This window comes from Danio aesculapii, chromosome 17, assembly GCF_903798145.1.
Source record: "Danio aesculapii chromosome 17, fDanAes4.1, whole genome shotgun sequence".
NCBI classification, from domain to species: domain Eukaryota; kingdom Metazoa; phylum Chordata; class Actinopteri; order Cypriniformes; family Danionidae; genus Danio; species Danio aesculapii.
This window is the reverse complement of record NC_079451.1, coordinates 31941776-31959570: the sequence shown is the minus strand read 5'-3', so window position 1 is coordinate 31959570 and position 17795 is coordinate 31941776. Positions and strand designations below refer to the sequence as shown.

Below are 17795 nucleotides of genomic sequence, written 5' to 3'. Positions count from 1 at the left end.
ATATATATATATATATATATATATATATATATATAAATAAATTTGTATGTATATGTATATGTATATATAGATGTAGATCCTTTAGTGGCCAATACAGGATCAATTAGTCTTGGGAATGACACAAGTCCTGCACAGTGACCACAGGATTTTTAGGCCAGGTCACGTGGAGCAAAACGTTTTATTTTCTCCAGAACACATCAAGCTGGCTCAATCTGGTGCAGGCCATAGGAGATGTTTAACTTCACATTTACGTTCGTCAAACCACTCTATCACCAGTTCTGCTGTGTTTATTGGTGCATTATCATCCAGATACACAACCCCGCCTTCAGAATAAAATTTTGAACCCTTGGGTGACACGAGTAACCAAAGGTTTAGGTGCCCGGCTATGTGCAGTTGACGTCAGAATTATTAGCCCCCCTGAATTGTTAGCCGACTTGTTCATTTTTCCCCCCAATTTGTGTTTAATGGAGAGAAGTTTTTTTTTTCAAAATATTTCTAAACATAATAGTTTAATAACTCATTTCTAATAACTGATTTATTTTATCTTTGCCATGATGACAGTAAATAATATTTGACTAGATATTTTTCTAGACACTTCTATACAGCTTAAAGTGACATTTATAGGGTTAACTAGGTTAATTAGGTTGACTAGGCAGGTTAGTGTAATTAGGCAAGTTATTGTATAACGATGGTTTGTTCTGTAGACTATCAAAAAATATATATATATAGCTTAAAGGGGCAAATAATATTGACCTTAAATGTTTTTTTAGAAAATTAAAAACTGCTTTAAAAAATAAAATAAAACAAATAAGACTTTCTCCAGTAAAAAAAAAAAAATTATTATCAGACATACTGTGAAAGTTTCCTTGCTTTGTTAAGCATCATTTGAGAAAAAATTTAAAAAAAGAAAGAAAAAAATTCAAAGGGGGCTAATAATTCTGATTGCAACTGTATATTGCCCCTGTGGAGCTCCGTTTTGGTGGAAACAGGAGAGTTGAGATGCTGTTGAGATTTAATTCTACAGTGAGTTGGGCAGCTGTGGTTTTATGCTTTTTGGATACAATCCGGGTTTAGCACCTGACATCCCTTTCAGACAGCTTTCTTCGTCCTTCTTGATGGTATGCTGACAATACCCTGGACACAAGTGGCTCTTGATTCATCACAAAGACTTGCACAATAATTTGTCCTTTCTTAAACTCTGATATGTCATACATAATGTTGTGTGCATTGCAATATTTTAAGCAAAACCACTGTGCTATTACTCTCCTAATTAGCCTTTCACACCCTGCTCTGCTGGTAGAATGTGGAAACAATGAAGACTGGCCAACACTAAAATGGCCAGTGTTTCAGTTACATTGTCCAACCCCTATATACAGTTGAAATCAGAATTATTAGCCTTCCTGAATTATTAGCTCCTCTGTTTGTTTTTTTCCCCCAATTTCTGTTTAACAGAGAGAAGATTTTTTTAACACATTTCTAAATATAAAAGTTTTACTCATTTCTAATAACTGATTTATTTGATCTTTGCCATGATGATAGTAAATAATATTTGACTAGATATTTTTCAAGACACTTCTATACAGCTTAAAGTGACATTTATAGGTTTAACTAGGTTAATTAGGTTAACTAGGCAGGTTAGGGTAATTAGGCAAGTGTTTGTATAAAATTAAAGGGGCTAATAATTTTGACCTTAAAATGGTTTTTAAATAATTAAAAACTGCTTTTATTCTAGCCGAAATAAAACGAATAAGACTTTCTCCAGAAGAAAAAATATTATCAGACATACTGTGAAAATTTCTAGCTCTGTTAAACATCATTTGAGAAATATAGAATAAAAAAAGAAAAAAAAAAGAAATTCAAATGGGGGCTAATAATTCTGACTTCAACTGTATATATCTGTTTAATAAACTCAATAACAGGTCACATTATAAAATAGACGTATTTCTATAGAGCAGGAAGGTGTGACCACAGAGGTCACATCCTGTTTAAATCCATAGTGGTTACATCTGATATCAGATATGATATCTTAAGCAATGTTTGTTCAAGAAAAGTCCCAGCTTTATTCAGATAAACCTGTATGTAGTCCATAAAGAAAGCTAATCATAATTATTACTTATTGACAAAACTACTGATAAGAACCTATGAATGGTGTTAATGATATAGTGTCACATCAAGGGTGGACAATACATCTACTACATTCATTCATTTATTCATTCACTTTCTTTTCAGCTTAGCCCTTTTATTAATCAGGGCTCACCACAGCGGAATGAACCGCCAACTTACCCAGCAAATGTTTTAGCAGTGGATGCCCTTCCAGCCCCAACCCAACACCAGGAAACACTTATACACTCTTACTCTCTTAAACACTCAAAAAATAAAAACACAAATAATATTAGAGCACTAAAATGACTGAATAAAAACTAGATTTGCAAAATCAATGCGTTTATTTTATTTTTAAATCCGATTTCTGTAAGACATTTGAAACATTATGGTGGCATCATAGCTGCTAGTTTCTAAAAGAGAAGACCTCCAATAACCAAAGTGCTAGTATAGTTACATTTAAATGGCTTCACTCATTGTAAGAATTGTACATCAAAAATGTCGCTCAGGTGAAAACATATTATATGAAACAAAATCAACCCAATTGGATTGGACCGTGTCAGGCCCCTCCCACAGTTTTGATTGACATGTAACAGGGAAGCAGAACCACACTCCATCATGACCTAGTTTCCTTGTAAAGTCTTTCAGATCTCACTGCTATAGCAAAGTTCAGCACACCGAAGGATATTTCACACCATACACACCACAAGCTAAAAAGACCAGAGCTCTATTGGAGGAAAAAACAAACTAACAAAAAAAAAAAGAAGTAATCTCTAAAGAAAAAGTCTATATATTATCAAAAAACCGAACACATTGACTCGCTGGTCTAAAATATATCACATGATTTCAAAACCGATTTCTTGTAATACTTCAAATTAGAATGACCATCCAGTGTGTGTCATTTTGTAATACATAAGCTAGTAAATCTACAAGTAATAAAGGTCTAAAGACATCCCATATGAGTAGATGGAAATGTTAAATGTTCACCTAACCTGAAAAACAAAAGCAAAAGTTGTCATTTTAAAACCTCAGCGGACCAAAATGAAAATAAAAAGGATGGAGACATTCCTATAATGATTACAAACAGCCTTAAGACGAAGAGAGAACTCTACATTGTACAGCCAATACGCATGATACAGTGATAGTCGAACAGAGATGCTGATTTCTAGCATTTACATTCTGAACGGCGCTCAGGCTAACGTCAACACACACTGTCCTCCATATGCAGGAGTATGGACACTACACTCCTCTCCAAAGGAAGCGTTTCACACGTTTCTACATGATGGATGCTTGTCGGGTGACGTGTTGGAATATAAAAAGGAGTTGTATGTGCGCACAAGAAAAAGTCTTCTTATTTGTCTTTTTAAATACAGTGTTTTGCAAACTTAGAAAAAAAGGTTCTTAAAATAAGGTGAACTGCATGCATCAAAATATTAGTCCTCTGTACGACTTCTTCTTCACAGAATTGGATAAATTCCCATTTTGGGAATGGTTGAAATTCGCAGAGGATTACGGAAATGTCCCCTGAAAACCGAACCAACTTTTCTCATATACAAACATACCTGCTATAATAATTAATTATACAAGTTTCACTGTCTTTAAAATGACGAAAGCACTTGTAAAGTGTATGTTTGCAGTGCTCTCGCCAAACCTAACTACTAAATTGTATCGTTTTTTTTTACATAATGTGATTTATGTACAGAAAAATCCACCACATAACTGATTTTTGTTTTATAAATAAAAAAGAAACCACAGGGATCCTCCTCCTGACGTCATGGGTCCACGGTACGTGTAAGGCGAATGTAAGGTCAACAGCATCTATTGTTTATTTCCCCTCCTAAAACACGAAAAAGAGCTTTTGTGCCATCTTTGGTCACAGGGAAATTTGTGTGAGTGTAAAGTTTGGAGTATTCTGACCCCTCCCCCCTTTACATAATCATCTGATATTCATGGCACACACAAAACAGTTTCTGATTTCCTGATGGTCCATTTCAGCGAGAGTGTTGACCATCAAGAAGTGTAATCTCGTAGGTCCCTCAGAAGCAGAGAGTTGAGTTACATAGAGAGGAAGTAGAATTCACCGGGACCCATTTCAGGAAGGAGAATTCTTAAAGACCCCCTTGGAACAGGAAGTGTGTCAGCAGTGTGATGCATGCTCATGCGCAAGCGGAGAGTTCAGAGTTCAGTCTCTTTGAACACCATGCGTTTCAGAGTGGAAGCAGTATGGTTTTCAAGCTTAATGTCTCTTTTCAGCGTGTGTGGGCCCGGCGTTCAGGAAACTGATCCATAATATACCTGCAAACCTTCAGAGACACAAAACAGACCAAATGAAAATGAAAGTATTTGTTACAAAAAAAGTCAATAAAAGTTCAACTATAAAAGAATCACAAGAACACAAGTAAACACATCATGCAGTTTTTAAAGCTTTTTTTAAACTACAGAGCCCTGTGTGAAACAAGTGTTTGTCCTGTTAAAACATAACTTATAACTTAAGGTTGCAGTATGTTAGTTTGGCACCCAGTGTTTGAACTAGGTATTACATTCCTGGATCAAAACAAACACAAGCTCAGGTTGCCAGATCGAGGACCAACAAAGGCTTATTTAAACTGTGTTGTAAATAAAAGCAACGGCACGCAATAGAAGGAATATTTACTATATTAAAAATAGTTTTTGTTTTAACCAACTCCTCAAATTGATACATTAGAAACGGCTTCTATTTCTTGCAGCCGAACAACAGAAAACTATGCTAAACTGTGCTTTATTCAGTGTTAAATGCTAACAATGTGAGTTTTAATGCCATTTTACATGACATTTATTCCCATACTACTGAAAGCAGCAGCAGATAGTTTCACCTCAGATCTTGGAAATAAAATAAATCGTTTGAAATTGAACTTTAGAACTGTGACTCAAAACCAACACATATCAGTGATTCAGCATGTACATTTAATAATGTTAAAGAGGTTTAATATGTATTAATTAGAGTATAATCCTTACCATTTTGCGAGTGAGTGCATATTCTGTTCTTCTGAATGGCTGTATTTAAATTTCTGTTGTGTTTTGTCTGGTGCAAACATACAAATTGCTTATCACTGCAAATCTCAACAGATAGCGTGTTGTTAGGACATTGGGTTACAACGTAACCTGCTCACCTAATGTTTACGTTCGTAATATTTAAATTATTTGCTATTTAATAACCTCATGTGGAACCTCTGAATCTGTGTCTCATTTCAGAGTCTGCTACTGTCCACCGGAGGTCGCATTTCATTCACGGATAAATGCTTTGAGAGCCTTTCTGAATGAATGAATGAAATTTGTTTTCCATGAAGGCAACCTGAGGTGCTGAAATATAATTGGCTAAACTGATAGCGTGCAGGTTAAAAGAACCAAAACAAAGACAGCGTTCTGGCACAGAAAACACATTTTCAAAGCTGAATATCTGACTTCAGCAATGTTTTTAGATAAACAAAAACGTTTACTTGGCATGTTTTTTAAATATCTGCAAAAAAATTATGGTATTTTTATGCTTTAGAAGAATCAAAAACTTACATACATCACCTTTGACCTCCTAGAGCTTAAGTGTCCACATACGTGGACAGCACATTTTAGCTCTTAAGTGGCTATTTAAAATACTTTAAATGTTTAATATTTTGTTACAGACATACAGTGTCATCCTGCAACTGTTTTGCAGCATATGAAATGTCCCAAACCCTATATTTAACTGTCCAAATTGGGGAAAAAATTGTTTTTACTCTCTGATAGTCAAAGCAAGTTCAAAAAAATTTCTATGTTAAATATGCATTAAAAAAATTCAGGAAAAAATGTTTTATGTAAATTCGGACCACGAGTCCACATATATGAACATAATTTTTCTCTAAAAGTGCATCATATCAAAAGATGATACTCAGATTTTTATTCTAATTAGGTTCCAATAAGTCCAAATAGCAAAGAGAAATAAAAAAATGCATGTAAAAAAACACCACTTACATTTACATTTAGTCATTTAGCAGACGCTTTTATCCAAAGCGACTTACAAATGAGGACAAGGAAGCAATTTACACAACTATAAGAGCAGCAGTGAACGAGTGCTATAGACAAGTTTCAGGTGTGTAAAGTCTAAGAAGCAAAAGCATTAGTAAATTTTTTTTTCTTTTTTTTGAGAGAGAGAGTACAGTTAGTGGTATAGCCAGAGAGGCAGTTAAGATTAGGAAGGAAAGTGGAGACTAAACAGTTGAGTTTTTAGTCGTTTCTTGGCCTTAAGGTTAAGATGGTTTATCACACTTTGTCAATTTGTCTAGACACACCCAGGCCTAATTATACACCTAATTATGCACCTGAAATCATTTATGGGACCTGCCAGACAAAGAGAAGTAGACCAAAAGATCCTCATATTCAAAAACAAATGAGAAATAATGACCTTGATATTAACTTAAAAATGTAAGTCATCCTAGAAAACACATGCAACGTGTTTAACAACAATTCTGCTAAGATAAGTGGGCCAAAACTCTTCTAGTTGCTGTTAAAGGTGGCCCAACCAGTTATTGTGTTTAGGGGGTGAACACTTCTTTACAAAGGCTATGTAGTATTGTTTTTTTTTTCTATAATATTAATAAAAAAAACTCATTTCAAAACTGCATGATGTGTTTACTTGTGTTATCTTTGACTAATATTTAAATTAGTTTGATGATCAGAAACATTAAAGTGTAAAAAAAACATGCAAAAAATAACAAATCAGTAAGGGGCAAAAACATTTTCACACCACTATGTCTCGGTGTGTGTGTGTGTGTATGTGTGCATAAGTGCTGTACCTGCCTATAGTCATGAAGCCACATCTACGAATGATGTTTTCTATCTGAACGCTTGTCTTCCTTTTTCCTCGCCTTGGAAATGTCTCCCTGTTTGCAAAAATACAGAGAACAATCTGTATTAAAGAGCTGCATGATTTCTGTGCAAATCGTTTGGAGGAAGAATTACAGTTTAGAATCAAAACATCACCCTGGAAACACCCAGATATCATCATTACATAACACATCACTAACAACTGTCAAGAAGTTAATATTAAACTGCTGAAGAAGTTCAGTTCAGTTCATGTTATTTTTTTGCTGTATGGAAAGAACGGTCTATAATGCTGGAAGAAAGTCAAAAAGCCTAAAAGGGAGGAAAAGAAAGACAGAAGACACACTGTAGGTTAGAGGAAAGACAGCTGAAGAATCATGTTGAATCATGTTTAACTATGATTCAACTGCATTATTCAACTTTGTCAAAATAATTTAGGAATGTCAATAAACACACAACTTTATCAACAACATTGGTTAATTCAGGTCTCCAGTCTGTGCGCATATGAGGATTTCTTGTATCCAAAACTGTCCTACTCTCTACTACATATTTGTGTTATGATTACATACCTACAATGCATCTGAAAAGTATCCATAGCGCTTCACTTTTTCCACATTTTTTTCTTATTGAAAATCCTAACACATCCTAAGTCTTATTGCAAAATGAATTAAATTCATTTATTTCTGCAAAATTCTACACACAATACCTCATAATGACAATGTGAAAAAAGATTTTTTGGAATTGTTGCAAATTTATTAACAATAAAAAAGCTGAAAAAATCACATGTACATCAGTATTCACAGCCTTTACGCAATACTTTGTTGATGCACCTTTGGCAGCAATTACAGCCTCAAGTCTTTTTGAATATGATGCCACAAGCTTGGCACACCTGTCTTTGGGAATTTTTGTCCATTCCTCTTTGCAGTACCTCTCAAGCTCTATCAGGTTGGATGGGAAGCGACAGTGTACTGCCATTTTCAGATCTCTCCAGGGATGTTCAATAGGATTTAAGACATCAAGGACATTTCCCGAGTTGTTGTGAAGCCACTCCATTGATATTTTGGTGATGTGCTTTGGGTCATTGTCCTGCTGGAAGATGAACCGTCGCCCCAGTCTGAGGTCAAGAGCACTCTGAAGCAGGTTTTTTATTCAGGATGTCTCTGTACATTGCTGCATTCATCTTTCCCTCTATCCTGACTAGTCTTCCAGTTCCTGCTGCTGAAAAACATCCCCACAGCATGATGCTGCCACCACCATGCTTCACTGTAGGGATGGTATTAGCCTGGTGATGAGCAGTGCCTGGTTTTCTCCAAACATAACGCCTGGCATTCACTCCAAAGAGTTGAAATTTAGTCTAATCAAACCAGAGAATTTAGATTCTTATGGTCTGAGAGTCCTTCAGAGGCCTTTTGGCATCTTCCAGGCGGTAAGTGGCTTCGTCTGGCCACTCTACCATACAGGCCTGATTGGTGGATTGCTGCACTGATGGTTGTCCTTCTGTAAGGTTCTCCTCTCTCCACAGAAAAACGCTGGAGCTCAGATAGAGTGACCATCGGGTTATTGATCAACTCCCTGACTAAGGGCCTTCTCCCTCGATCACTCAGATTAGATGGCCGGCCAGCTCTAGGAAGAGACATGGTGGTTCCAAACATTTTCCACTTACTGATGATGGAAGCCACTGTGCTCATTGGAACTTTTCTGTAACCTTCCCCAGCCTTGTGCCTCGAGACAATCCTGTCTCGGAGGTCTACAGACAATTCCTTTGTCTTCATGCTTGGTTTATGCTTAGACATGCACTGTAACCCTGGGACCTTATATTGACAGGTGTATGCCTTTTCAAATCATATCCAATCAACTGAATTTACCACATGTGAACTCCAATTCAGCTGCTGAAACATCTCAAGAATGATCAGTGGAAACAGAATGTACCTGAGCTCAATTTAGAGCTTAACGGCAAAGGCTGTGAATACTTATCTACATGTGATTTTTCAGGTTTTTTATTTTTAATAAATTTGCAACAATTTCAAAAAAATCTTTTTTCACATTGTCATTATGGGGTATTGTTTGTAGAATTATGAGAAATTTATTTAATCCATTTTGGAATAAGGCATCAACATAAAAAAATGTGGAAAAAGTGAAGCGCTATGAATACTTTTCAAATGCACTGTACATTTGGCCTACTAATTTTTTAACCATTATTGTAAGTTATTTTGTGAGATAGGCTCCAGATTTGGTTTTAGTACAGACTAATGTATATGCAATATATAAAATATTTTAAAGCATCCTATAGAAAATATCAATTTAAATGAGAGATTTGTGGGGGGTGTTCCCATATAAGCTGAGCACTGTACATACATTCAGAAATAATGATTCTTTATTGAAAGAAAAACATTAGCAAGAAAGCATTTAATTGTTTAAAAAACTTCTACTCTAGTACTCTAACAATATTGTTCATATGAGTTGTTTTTGATCACCAAATCAGCATGTCAGAATGATATCTGACAGATCATGTGTTATAAATTATTCACTGCTGAAAAGTTCACATTAGTTAATAATTACATTTAACACGCTTTACAGCATTTTAAACAATTTATTTTAATATTTATATCAGCTCGCTTCATATCACTGACCCAAAATAGAGTAATAAAGATTTATAAATACACAGTAGTTTTAACTTTATCACAAATATGAACACTCATTTTAGGAAGAGGGGCAGTCTAGTTTTTATTGGCTAACTGTATTCATTTATCTTGGATGCATTTTTATTCGATGTTTGACGTATCTCAACCAAAACAAGAAGAGAGGGCGGGACAGAGTAGCTCCTCTCCTCTAAAAAACAGCCAATAGTGTTTTGTTTTATCACCGCTATAGCGGTGAGAGTGGTTGAGCTCAATCGCATCAAATGTAAAGCATTTTGCAGGGAGCAGGGTATGTCAGATACTAGAGAGATTAGTCAAGATTTGATGGGAAACTGACTTAAGTTACGTTGTCGATTTATGCAGAAGTGACAAACTACAAGCTTCTTTATATCAGTTCTATATCTTCTAAATGTGAATAGATATCCTAAAAACTAAGAATACTGACACTAACACCTAAAAAACTTAATTTTAATTTCATGGGACCTTTAAATAAATGGTCAATGTGCTGTATACGGAAAGAGAAACACTCCACGCAGACTGTGCAAACCTCAGCGTGGGCAGTTAGGGGGATGTGGATCTCATCCCCTGTAGAAGAGTCTCCCTGTGACCCAGTGTCACTCACCAAACCCTGGTTTTCAGGAGTGGGAGAGTCCACACGGCAAATTACCTTTCGAATGACCTGTAAATGAATATTGAAGGTCAGAAGTCAGTGACTGCCAGTGGAAACAAAACAATGTGAGGATAGGGTAGAATCAGTTATGGAGGAAGGAGCTGCAAGAAAAATATACAGCATTATGTGTTTCGGTATTTAACATTTGCTCAGTATCTCTATATCAGCTCTAAAAAAAGCAAAGCTAAAAAGCAATCTAAAGACGGGCGTACATGGTGAGGAAATCATTGATGCTTGCATTGTTGTGGCTATCAAGTTCAAGGGTCTCATTTATAAACATGGCGTAAGCACAAAACGGTGGTTGAAATGTGTGTAAACTACTTCACTCGCAAAAGTTGTGATCTTTAACAGCAAACTTGACAGGAGAATATGCACAGCTGAAAGTAAAACTCTGAAGTTAACATATTTAACTTAAATATTTAATTATTTGAAGCACTTTAAATCATTATATGAGACATAATCATTAATTTATAAATTAACATTTATTCACTCACTTTTAGAAAGGCTTCAATGCAAAGTTTGCTAAAAGAGAGCCCAGGTCTTTTTAAACATGTCATAGAGAGATCAAGGGAGTGAAAGACAGAGATTGGTTCTGAAAGCAATATCTTTCTCTTTTCCATGTTTTTGGAGTTTGTATTTAAGTTTGAGTTAGAGAATTCAAAGTTTGTAAGGTCATCATAAAATCATGTCGGATATCAATGTGTCTGAATGATTTTCACATAGTCTCACTGGTGACATGTGCATGGACATACAATCCACTGACCATTATAATTTGCACAGTGTACGCCCGCCTTCATTGAGTAAAATATGAACAAAGTCACATGAGGGGAACAGAGGAGTTACTTTTCTAGTGATGATGTTTCCATCTTCATCAATATACTGTTCCTCTGAAACTGACTCGGCAGGAATGTTTCGTGCCTCCTCTCCCTAAAGCAAAAGAGTGCTTAAAATTCAATATGTAGACACAAATATCCAGGACATCTTCAAAAGCGGCACGCCACACCTATAAACACACTTCCACACACCCTGAGCTGTCATGTGAACCTGCAAGCAAAGCTGGGTCTTTAAATATGAGCCAACATGCCTTCATGCTCAACATCACCACCGCAAAGCATTAGTAGACACACACTTAGGCCCAATCCCAATTTCACCCCGTAGCCCTTCCCCTTAAACCGTGAAGGGCTAGGGGTGTCACAATATTCTTTAGCTTGAAGACGTAGGCCTAAGGGGAGGGGCTAGATATCCCTTGAAACTGAGATTTTCTAAGACCACACTAAAAACGAAGGGGTACAAAAATATCCCAGAATACACCATCTACAACGGCAACATGGCTTAACACGTGAGTAAAAAGATGCACAAATATTATATAGTTTGGTTTTTTTGCATTATTAACAATTTGTACAACAAACAAGAATATGTTTTAACACATTCATAACGGCATTCGTGTTTTATGGTCATGCTTTAATAAATATTTATATATCGCTAAATTTCGGTATCTATAATCCCTAATAATAACTGTATAGTAGTCCCACAACATATTTTCAAATCTGTCACTCGATGACACTTGAATAGCCTGTCAGAAAAGTCTAGTGACAAGGAATGGTCTTTTTACAGTGTCTGGTATATTGTTAATGCTGATTTCTTGTGTTTACATAGATGAATATGGCATACATATGGAATACAGATACATGCTTATTGCCGCATTATATCATTATGATAACAGCGATTTTATGAAGATAAATAGTAATTTGCTACGCAACTGGAATTAGAGCCCTGCATCTGAGCCCGAGCCCGTCCGATGATAATATTAGGTTAGATGTAGGTCATGACATCAGGTGACCAAAATTCAATGTCTAGCTAGAGTCAAGGACAACATTATTTTGAATTCACATAACGACATCAAATTATGTTGATATTTGGTTGATTTTAGGTTGTGTCGGAAAGTGACCAAAATCCAACGTCTGATAGATGTCATAGTGGTAATATCCACACAATGTCAAGGTGTAACATGATTAGACATTGATATTTGGTTGATTTTAGGTTGATTTAAAGTTGGACATTGACGTTGGCCTGATGTTGGGTTCTGATGTCAACACGATTTTCATTTCCAAACAAAATCCAACATCCCCACAGCGTTGGGCTTTAACCCTGCCTGCAGAATTTTCATGTCATAGCGAGCACGCATATCAGGCTTCGGGCCTGCTTTAGAAAAAAACTAAAAGTTTAATGAGATCTTATGTGTCCAGTGATCCCTTGCGCCTAGGGTTTTCCAGCCATGTGCAATGGATAATATAAAGAGAAGAATTGCCAATGGTGACCTTAAAACTGTGAAAAACGCTAGAGGAAAGGCAAACTTCTGGTCAACTTTTCAAATACTTTAAATGATGAGCCAATACTTTATGCACAATCAAATTGAGTAAACTCACTGTGGACCACATACTGCTTGCATATCGATGTCACTTAATAAACTAAAACTTGTCGGCGCAATAGCCTAGTGGTTGGCACGCTGACATATGGTGCAGTAGCACTTCAGGGCGTCCCGAGCTCGAATCCTGGCTTGAGGACATTTCCCGTCCCTACCCCCCCACTCTCTCCCACTTCGCTTCCTGTCTGAAATACTGTCCTATCCACTTAATAAAGGCAAAAATAAATCTTAAAAAAAATATAAAAACTAAAACTTACATTAAAAATTTTTCCAAGAATTTCTCTAAATTATTCTGATAAAAAAACAAACTAAAAAACATCAACTTTATATTAGATACAAATCTGGTCTATTTTAATGGCTGTATCTCGGCCCAGAGCCGGGCTAGGGCTTAAATTTAAGGCCCGTGCAGGGCTTTAACTGGAATAAATACAGCAGGCCCCATCATTAATCTCGTATGACAAAAGAACTCACGACGATATATGATGAAGTTTGCGAGTGTTGTAGTGGTGTCACATTTCTTAGGGCTAAATTTGAAGCCCTTCCCCTTCATACTCTGTTCCAAGGGCCAAGGAGAAGGGGTAGGGGTAAAAAACTGAATTGGGATTAGGCCTTAATATATATATAAGTATGTCACACAACTGAAAAGCTGAGAGAAAGATGTATACCCAATACAAGCACCTGTAAGCACAAAGAAAAAGCAACCAAACACACAAGTGATGTAAAAAAAAAACATGTTTAAAGATCACACCACATTGTGTTTATGACTGGATCTGTATCAGATTCAGTCCACCAGCTAGACCAAAGCCAGACTTGGAGTAAAATCTGAAGTTACCCTGACCGTCCTGCAGTTTTGCAGGCAGATACCTTGAGAATGAGACGTCTACGAAACACCTTGGTGGTGACAGTGCGCTCTTCATCCAGGCCATGCTGCTAATGAATGCATATAAAATACATCTCAACATGTATGTGTGTTTTCAGTTCTCCTGTTATGTGAATGATTCTGTTTACCAGGGAACCATTATCTCATTCCACTGAGTCTTAAAGGTCCCGTGAAATGAAAGTTTTTTTAGGTGTTAGTATTAAGGATATCTACATACTAGTGTGCTACAAAACAGAAGTTTCTCATCAAAATGCTCTCTAGTATCTACCCTGTCCTGCACCCTTCAAGACGCATCTCATTTTGTTTTCATTCGATGCGCTTGACCTCAACCATAAAAAACGAAATGCTATTGGCAGTTTTTTTTAAAGGGGAGAAGCTAATGTATGTCCCATGCTTTCTTTATGTTTCAGTTTAGATTACATCAAACAAACATAAAAAAAAACACATTTCAAAGCACTTCACGGGACCTTTAAACTGACTCTAAACCCTGAAGCGGCAGTGTTATCAGCAATTACGTGCTGTAATCCAGAGATTGTCTCACCTGGACTTTGTGCTCAGCGATCAGAGCTCCTTCTTGCTTGCCCGCCCCGGCCTTCATATCACTGGCTGATTCCTGAGACGCTGAGCTGCGGGGCATGATGTTGGGGTGCTCACCATTTTGTCGAGGCTTTCCTGAATCCCCTCTGGATGATGATGTCATAGAGTCACTGGAGTTCTCCTGACTTCAAGAGGGTTAAAATGTAGCAATTTAGTAACCATTTACTCACCCTTGTGTGGTTTCAAATCTTCATGAGTTTCTTTTTTCGTGACCTGTAACAATTGACATTCATAGTATTTGTTTTTCCTACGATAGAAGTTCATGGTTACATGTTTTTGGCTTTCTTCAAAATGTCTTTTTTGTAGAAAGCTGAAAACATGTAACAATTGACTTCCATTGTAGAAAAAACTAATAGTATGGATGTCAACTGTTACAAATTTCAACTTTTTTCAAAATTTCTGTCTTAGTACTCAAAAGTAGGAAAAAATCAAACATGTTTGGAACAAGTACACTGCAAAACCGCTTTTCTTACTTACGTGTAGATTTTTTTGTCTTCTTTCTAGTCCAAATGTCAAAAAATTCTTATATCTTATATTCTTATATCAGAAGCATTTTCTAGGCAAGCAAAACATAATGTTTTCAGAAATAATTTGCCAAAATTAAGTGCGTTTTTCCTTAAAAACAAGAAAAATAATGTGCCAATGGGATAAGCAAAATAATCTTGTTTTTCCTTTTGACACAAGAATATTTTGCTTACCCCATTGGCAGATTATTTTTCTTGTTTTAAGGAAAAACTCAAAAACCTTCCGTATTTTACCATTCTATTCCATTATCTTTGTATCATTAAATATTTTCCCATGTTTCTGATATATTTTTAATCTTGAAAGCACACTGAAATTAATTTAAAAATGTCTGCATTCACTTTCTTTCTACTGAAGCTGTGTCGATCATCGCCCTTCCTATGCAACCTCTGAATCAGCGAATGTATGTATGACTGACGGACGTGCTCCATTTGATAAACTGATCCCAGATTAGCTTCTGTACACGCCATTTAAAGAGGAGCGAAATTGCAGGACACTTTGGGATTAAATGTGTTAAAACAGAGAAATACACTTAATTTGTAAACATATACGTCCTGCGTGTTTTAATTTAAACACAATAAATTTAAATGAGCACAAACAGTTACTGAAGTATTGGAATGCTTTCATTATTGATCTGTGCATTCTTACAGTGACACCTGTTATCAAACAAAACAAAGCGAGAGATTCATTTGCTGCTCTTCACTTGTTTGATAACAGAGGTGTCACTAAATGGGGTTTACAGATCAGCGTACAGCTGATCTTAGATCAGTTTGTCATATGGAGAGCGTCCGTCAGTCAGCGCTTTTACATGCACTCACTGATTCAGAGGTAGCACAGGCGATGATCTATGCACAGCTTTAATGGAAAGAAAGTGAATGCAGACAGTTTTATATTCATTCTAGCAAGCTTTCAAGATTAAAATATATATGAAATATGTAAAAATACTTAATGATAGGATGATAGTGGGATAAAATACAGGAGAATCCCGGCAAAAACGGGAGGGTTGACATGTCTGAAGTGAACAGAAAGTGAGCACAAAGTTTTGCGAGGGAAGGAAAAAACATCTTTGCGAGGGAATGTAAAAACTTCAAAAAATGTTTTCCTTTCACTCTGTTTTTTTTTCCTTCCAAAATGTTCAAGAATGTTTTTTCGATGCTCCAAAAGATCTAAATGTAGTGTGTGTTTACCAAATACATCAAACACAATCAATATATCAAGTGTTAGAAGACTTCATACATTTGAGTTAGTACACTAATTGTAAAAAAAGTGAAGTACCTGTTTTCCTGTTTTTCCATGTGGTCTGAGCCGTGACCCCGTCCAGAAGCGGCAGGCTCTGCATTGGCATTGGATGTCTCAGAGAACCAGCCTGCGGAGAGCGAGCAGATCTCAGACTCAATTTGCCCAACACCTTTCGCTACCTCTCTCACTTTCTCCTTAGGCATCTCCTCATTCACTTCCCTCTCCCTCACTTCGCCATGGCCATCTGACTCTTTCAGTTGCTCTTGTCTCTCCTGGGCTTCCTCCTCCTCAACCTCCTCCTCTCCTCCTGAGACAGACTCCCTCAGGACCTCTACCCAGGGTCGCAAAGGGGAATCCTCATGACCTTGAACCTCTTTAGGGATGACGCTCTCCTCTCCCGTCAGGATAATATTTGCTTCTTCAAATGGTGAAGATAGTGATGATGATGATGAAGGACTCTTATGCTCTTCTTTTTCATTCGGTTCCATAGGAGGGGACAAGCTCTGTTGGGAGTGAAAAGACTCTTTTTTCTCACTTGATTCCTTGTTTTGAGACCCCTGAGTGGCCTGTACAAGGTGGTCCTGTTCATTCAAACAGGGTGGGTCTGTTTTTGGGACAGACTGAAGTGGTGCAGAAGAGTTTAGAGGAGGTTCATCATGGTGTAGTGGTGGAAGCTGTGAGTCAGTGTCACATGTGAGTTGTGTTGTGTGTTTGGGATTGTCGGATGGGAGCTGAGTGTGTGTTTGAGGATCAGATTGTGTGTGTATTTGTGCAGTTGTTTCAGTAAGTGTATGAGGCTGATTTACAGGTTTGGACAGGGGCAGGTCGCAGGGTCTAGATGGGGTGATTCTGACAGATTCATCCTCGCTGTACCGCTCTAGACCCCAGGAGGGGCAATAAGGGGGAGGGTCAAGGGGTAGATCTAAGATGGGCTCGATGTCATCAGACATAGAGGGGCAGATAGGGGGTGTGGTGGGGGTGGGGTTGGTAGTTGACGGCAGTTGAGCCAGGATGGTGTGGAAACCTGGGTGAGATGATACACACACAGATGGATGGACATGACAGGACACAATTACTATCACACACACACATACATGCTTAAAAGAACAGTTCACCAGAAAATTGTTTGAAAAATCTGTTAAAATGTGTAGAATTTGCTCACTCTCATGTAGTTTTAAACCAGTATTGTGTTATTTTGAAGAATTCTTACATTAGGTTTTCCATGCAATGATGGGTCGATACAACATAGGAGTGAGTAAATAACAACATTAAAATTTTTGGGTGAACTATTTATTTGAACACAGAGATAGACACCTAAGCCCACCATAAAGAGCAAAAGCACAGTATTAGATAGTATTTCCCAGAGCTTCATCAGACACACATGCCAACAAGCACACAGTTAATACACAATGACAATGGAACAGATTCAGATCTCCAAAAAAAACCCTGTTGTGATTGCTTGTACACTACAATACAAGAATGCGTTAAATTTAAAGTAACAGTTACATCACCTAATACAGAAAATTTCACACTATTCATAAAAACTATGGCAGTTTTTACTACAAATATTTTTGAATAAATAAATGCAGCTTTAAAAAGACTTCAAAAATATGTATACAGTGCATCCGGAAAGTAGTCAAAGCGCTTCACTTTTTTTTTTTTTTAATGTTACAGCCTTAATACAAAATGGATTTAAATTAATTTATTTGCTCAAAATTCTACACACAATACCCCATAATGAAAATGTAAAAAAATTATTAAAAAATAAAAAACCTGAAAAATCACAAGTACATAAGTATTCACAGCCTTTGCCGTGAAGCTCTAAATTGAGCTCAGGTACATTCTGTTTCCACTGATCATTCTTGAGATGTTTCAGCAGCTGAATTGGAG

At 36.8% G+C, this 17795-nt stretch overlaps 1 protein-coding gene across 6 annotated transcripts in view; it reads right to left on the bottom strand.

The window, feature by feature from the left end:
• Positions 1-2425: 2425 nt before the first annotated feature.
• Positions 2426-17795, bottom strand: part of ank3a (ankyrin 3a) — a 154082-nt gene continuing 138712 nt past the window's right edge. For all 6 annotated transcript variants that reach the window (XM_056477644.1, XM_056477646.1, XM_056477649.1 and 3 more), the window contains 7 exons: positions 15942-16929; positions 14089-14269; positions 13532-13597; positions 11086-11169; positions 10120-10251; positions 6906-6992; positions 2426-4403 (listed from right to left, as the gene is read on the bottom strand). In XM_056477644.1, the coding sequence (XP_056333619.1) occupies positions 6930-6992; positions 10120-10251; positions 11086-11169; positions 13532-13597; positions 14089-14269; positions 15942-16929 (1514 nt within the window). In that variant the 3' untranslated portion in view covers positions 2426-4403; positions 6906-6929. The remainder of the gene's footprint in view (positions 4404-6905; positions 6993-10119; positions 10252-11085; positions 11170-13531; positions 13598-14088; positions 14270-15941; positions 16930-17795) is intronic.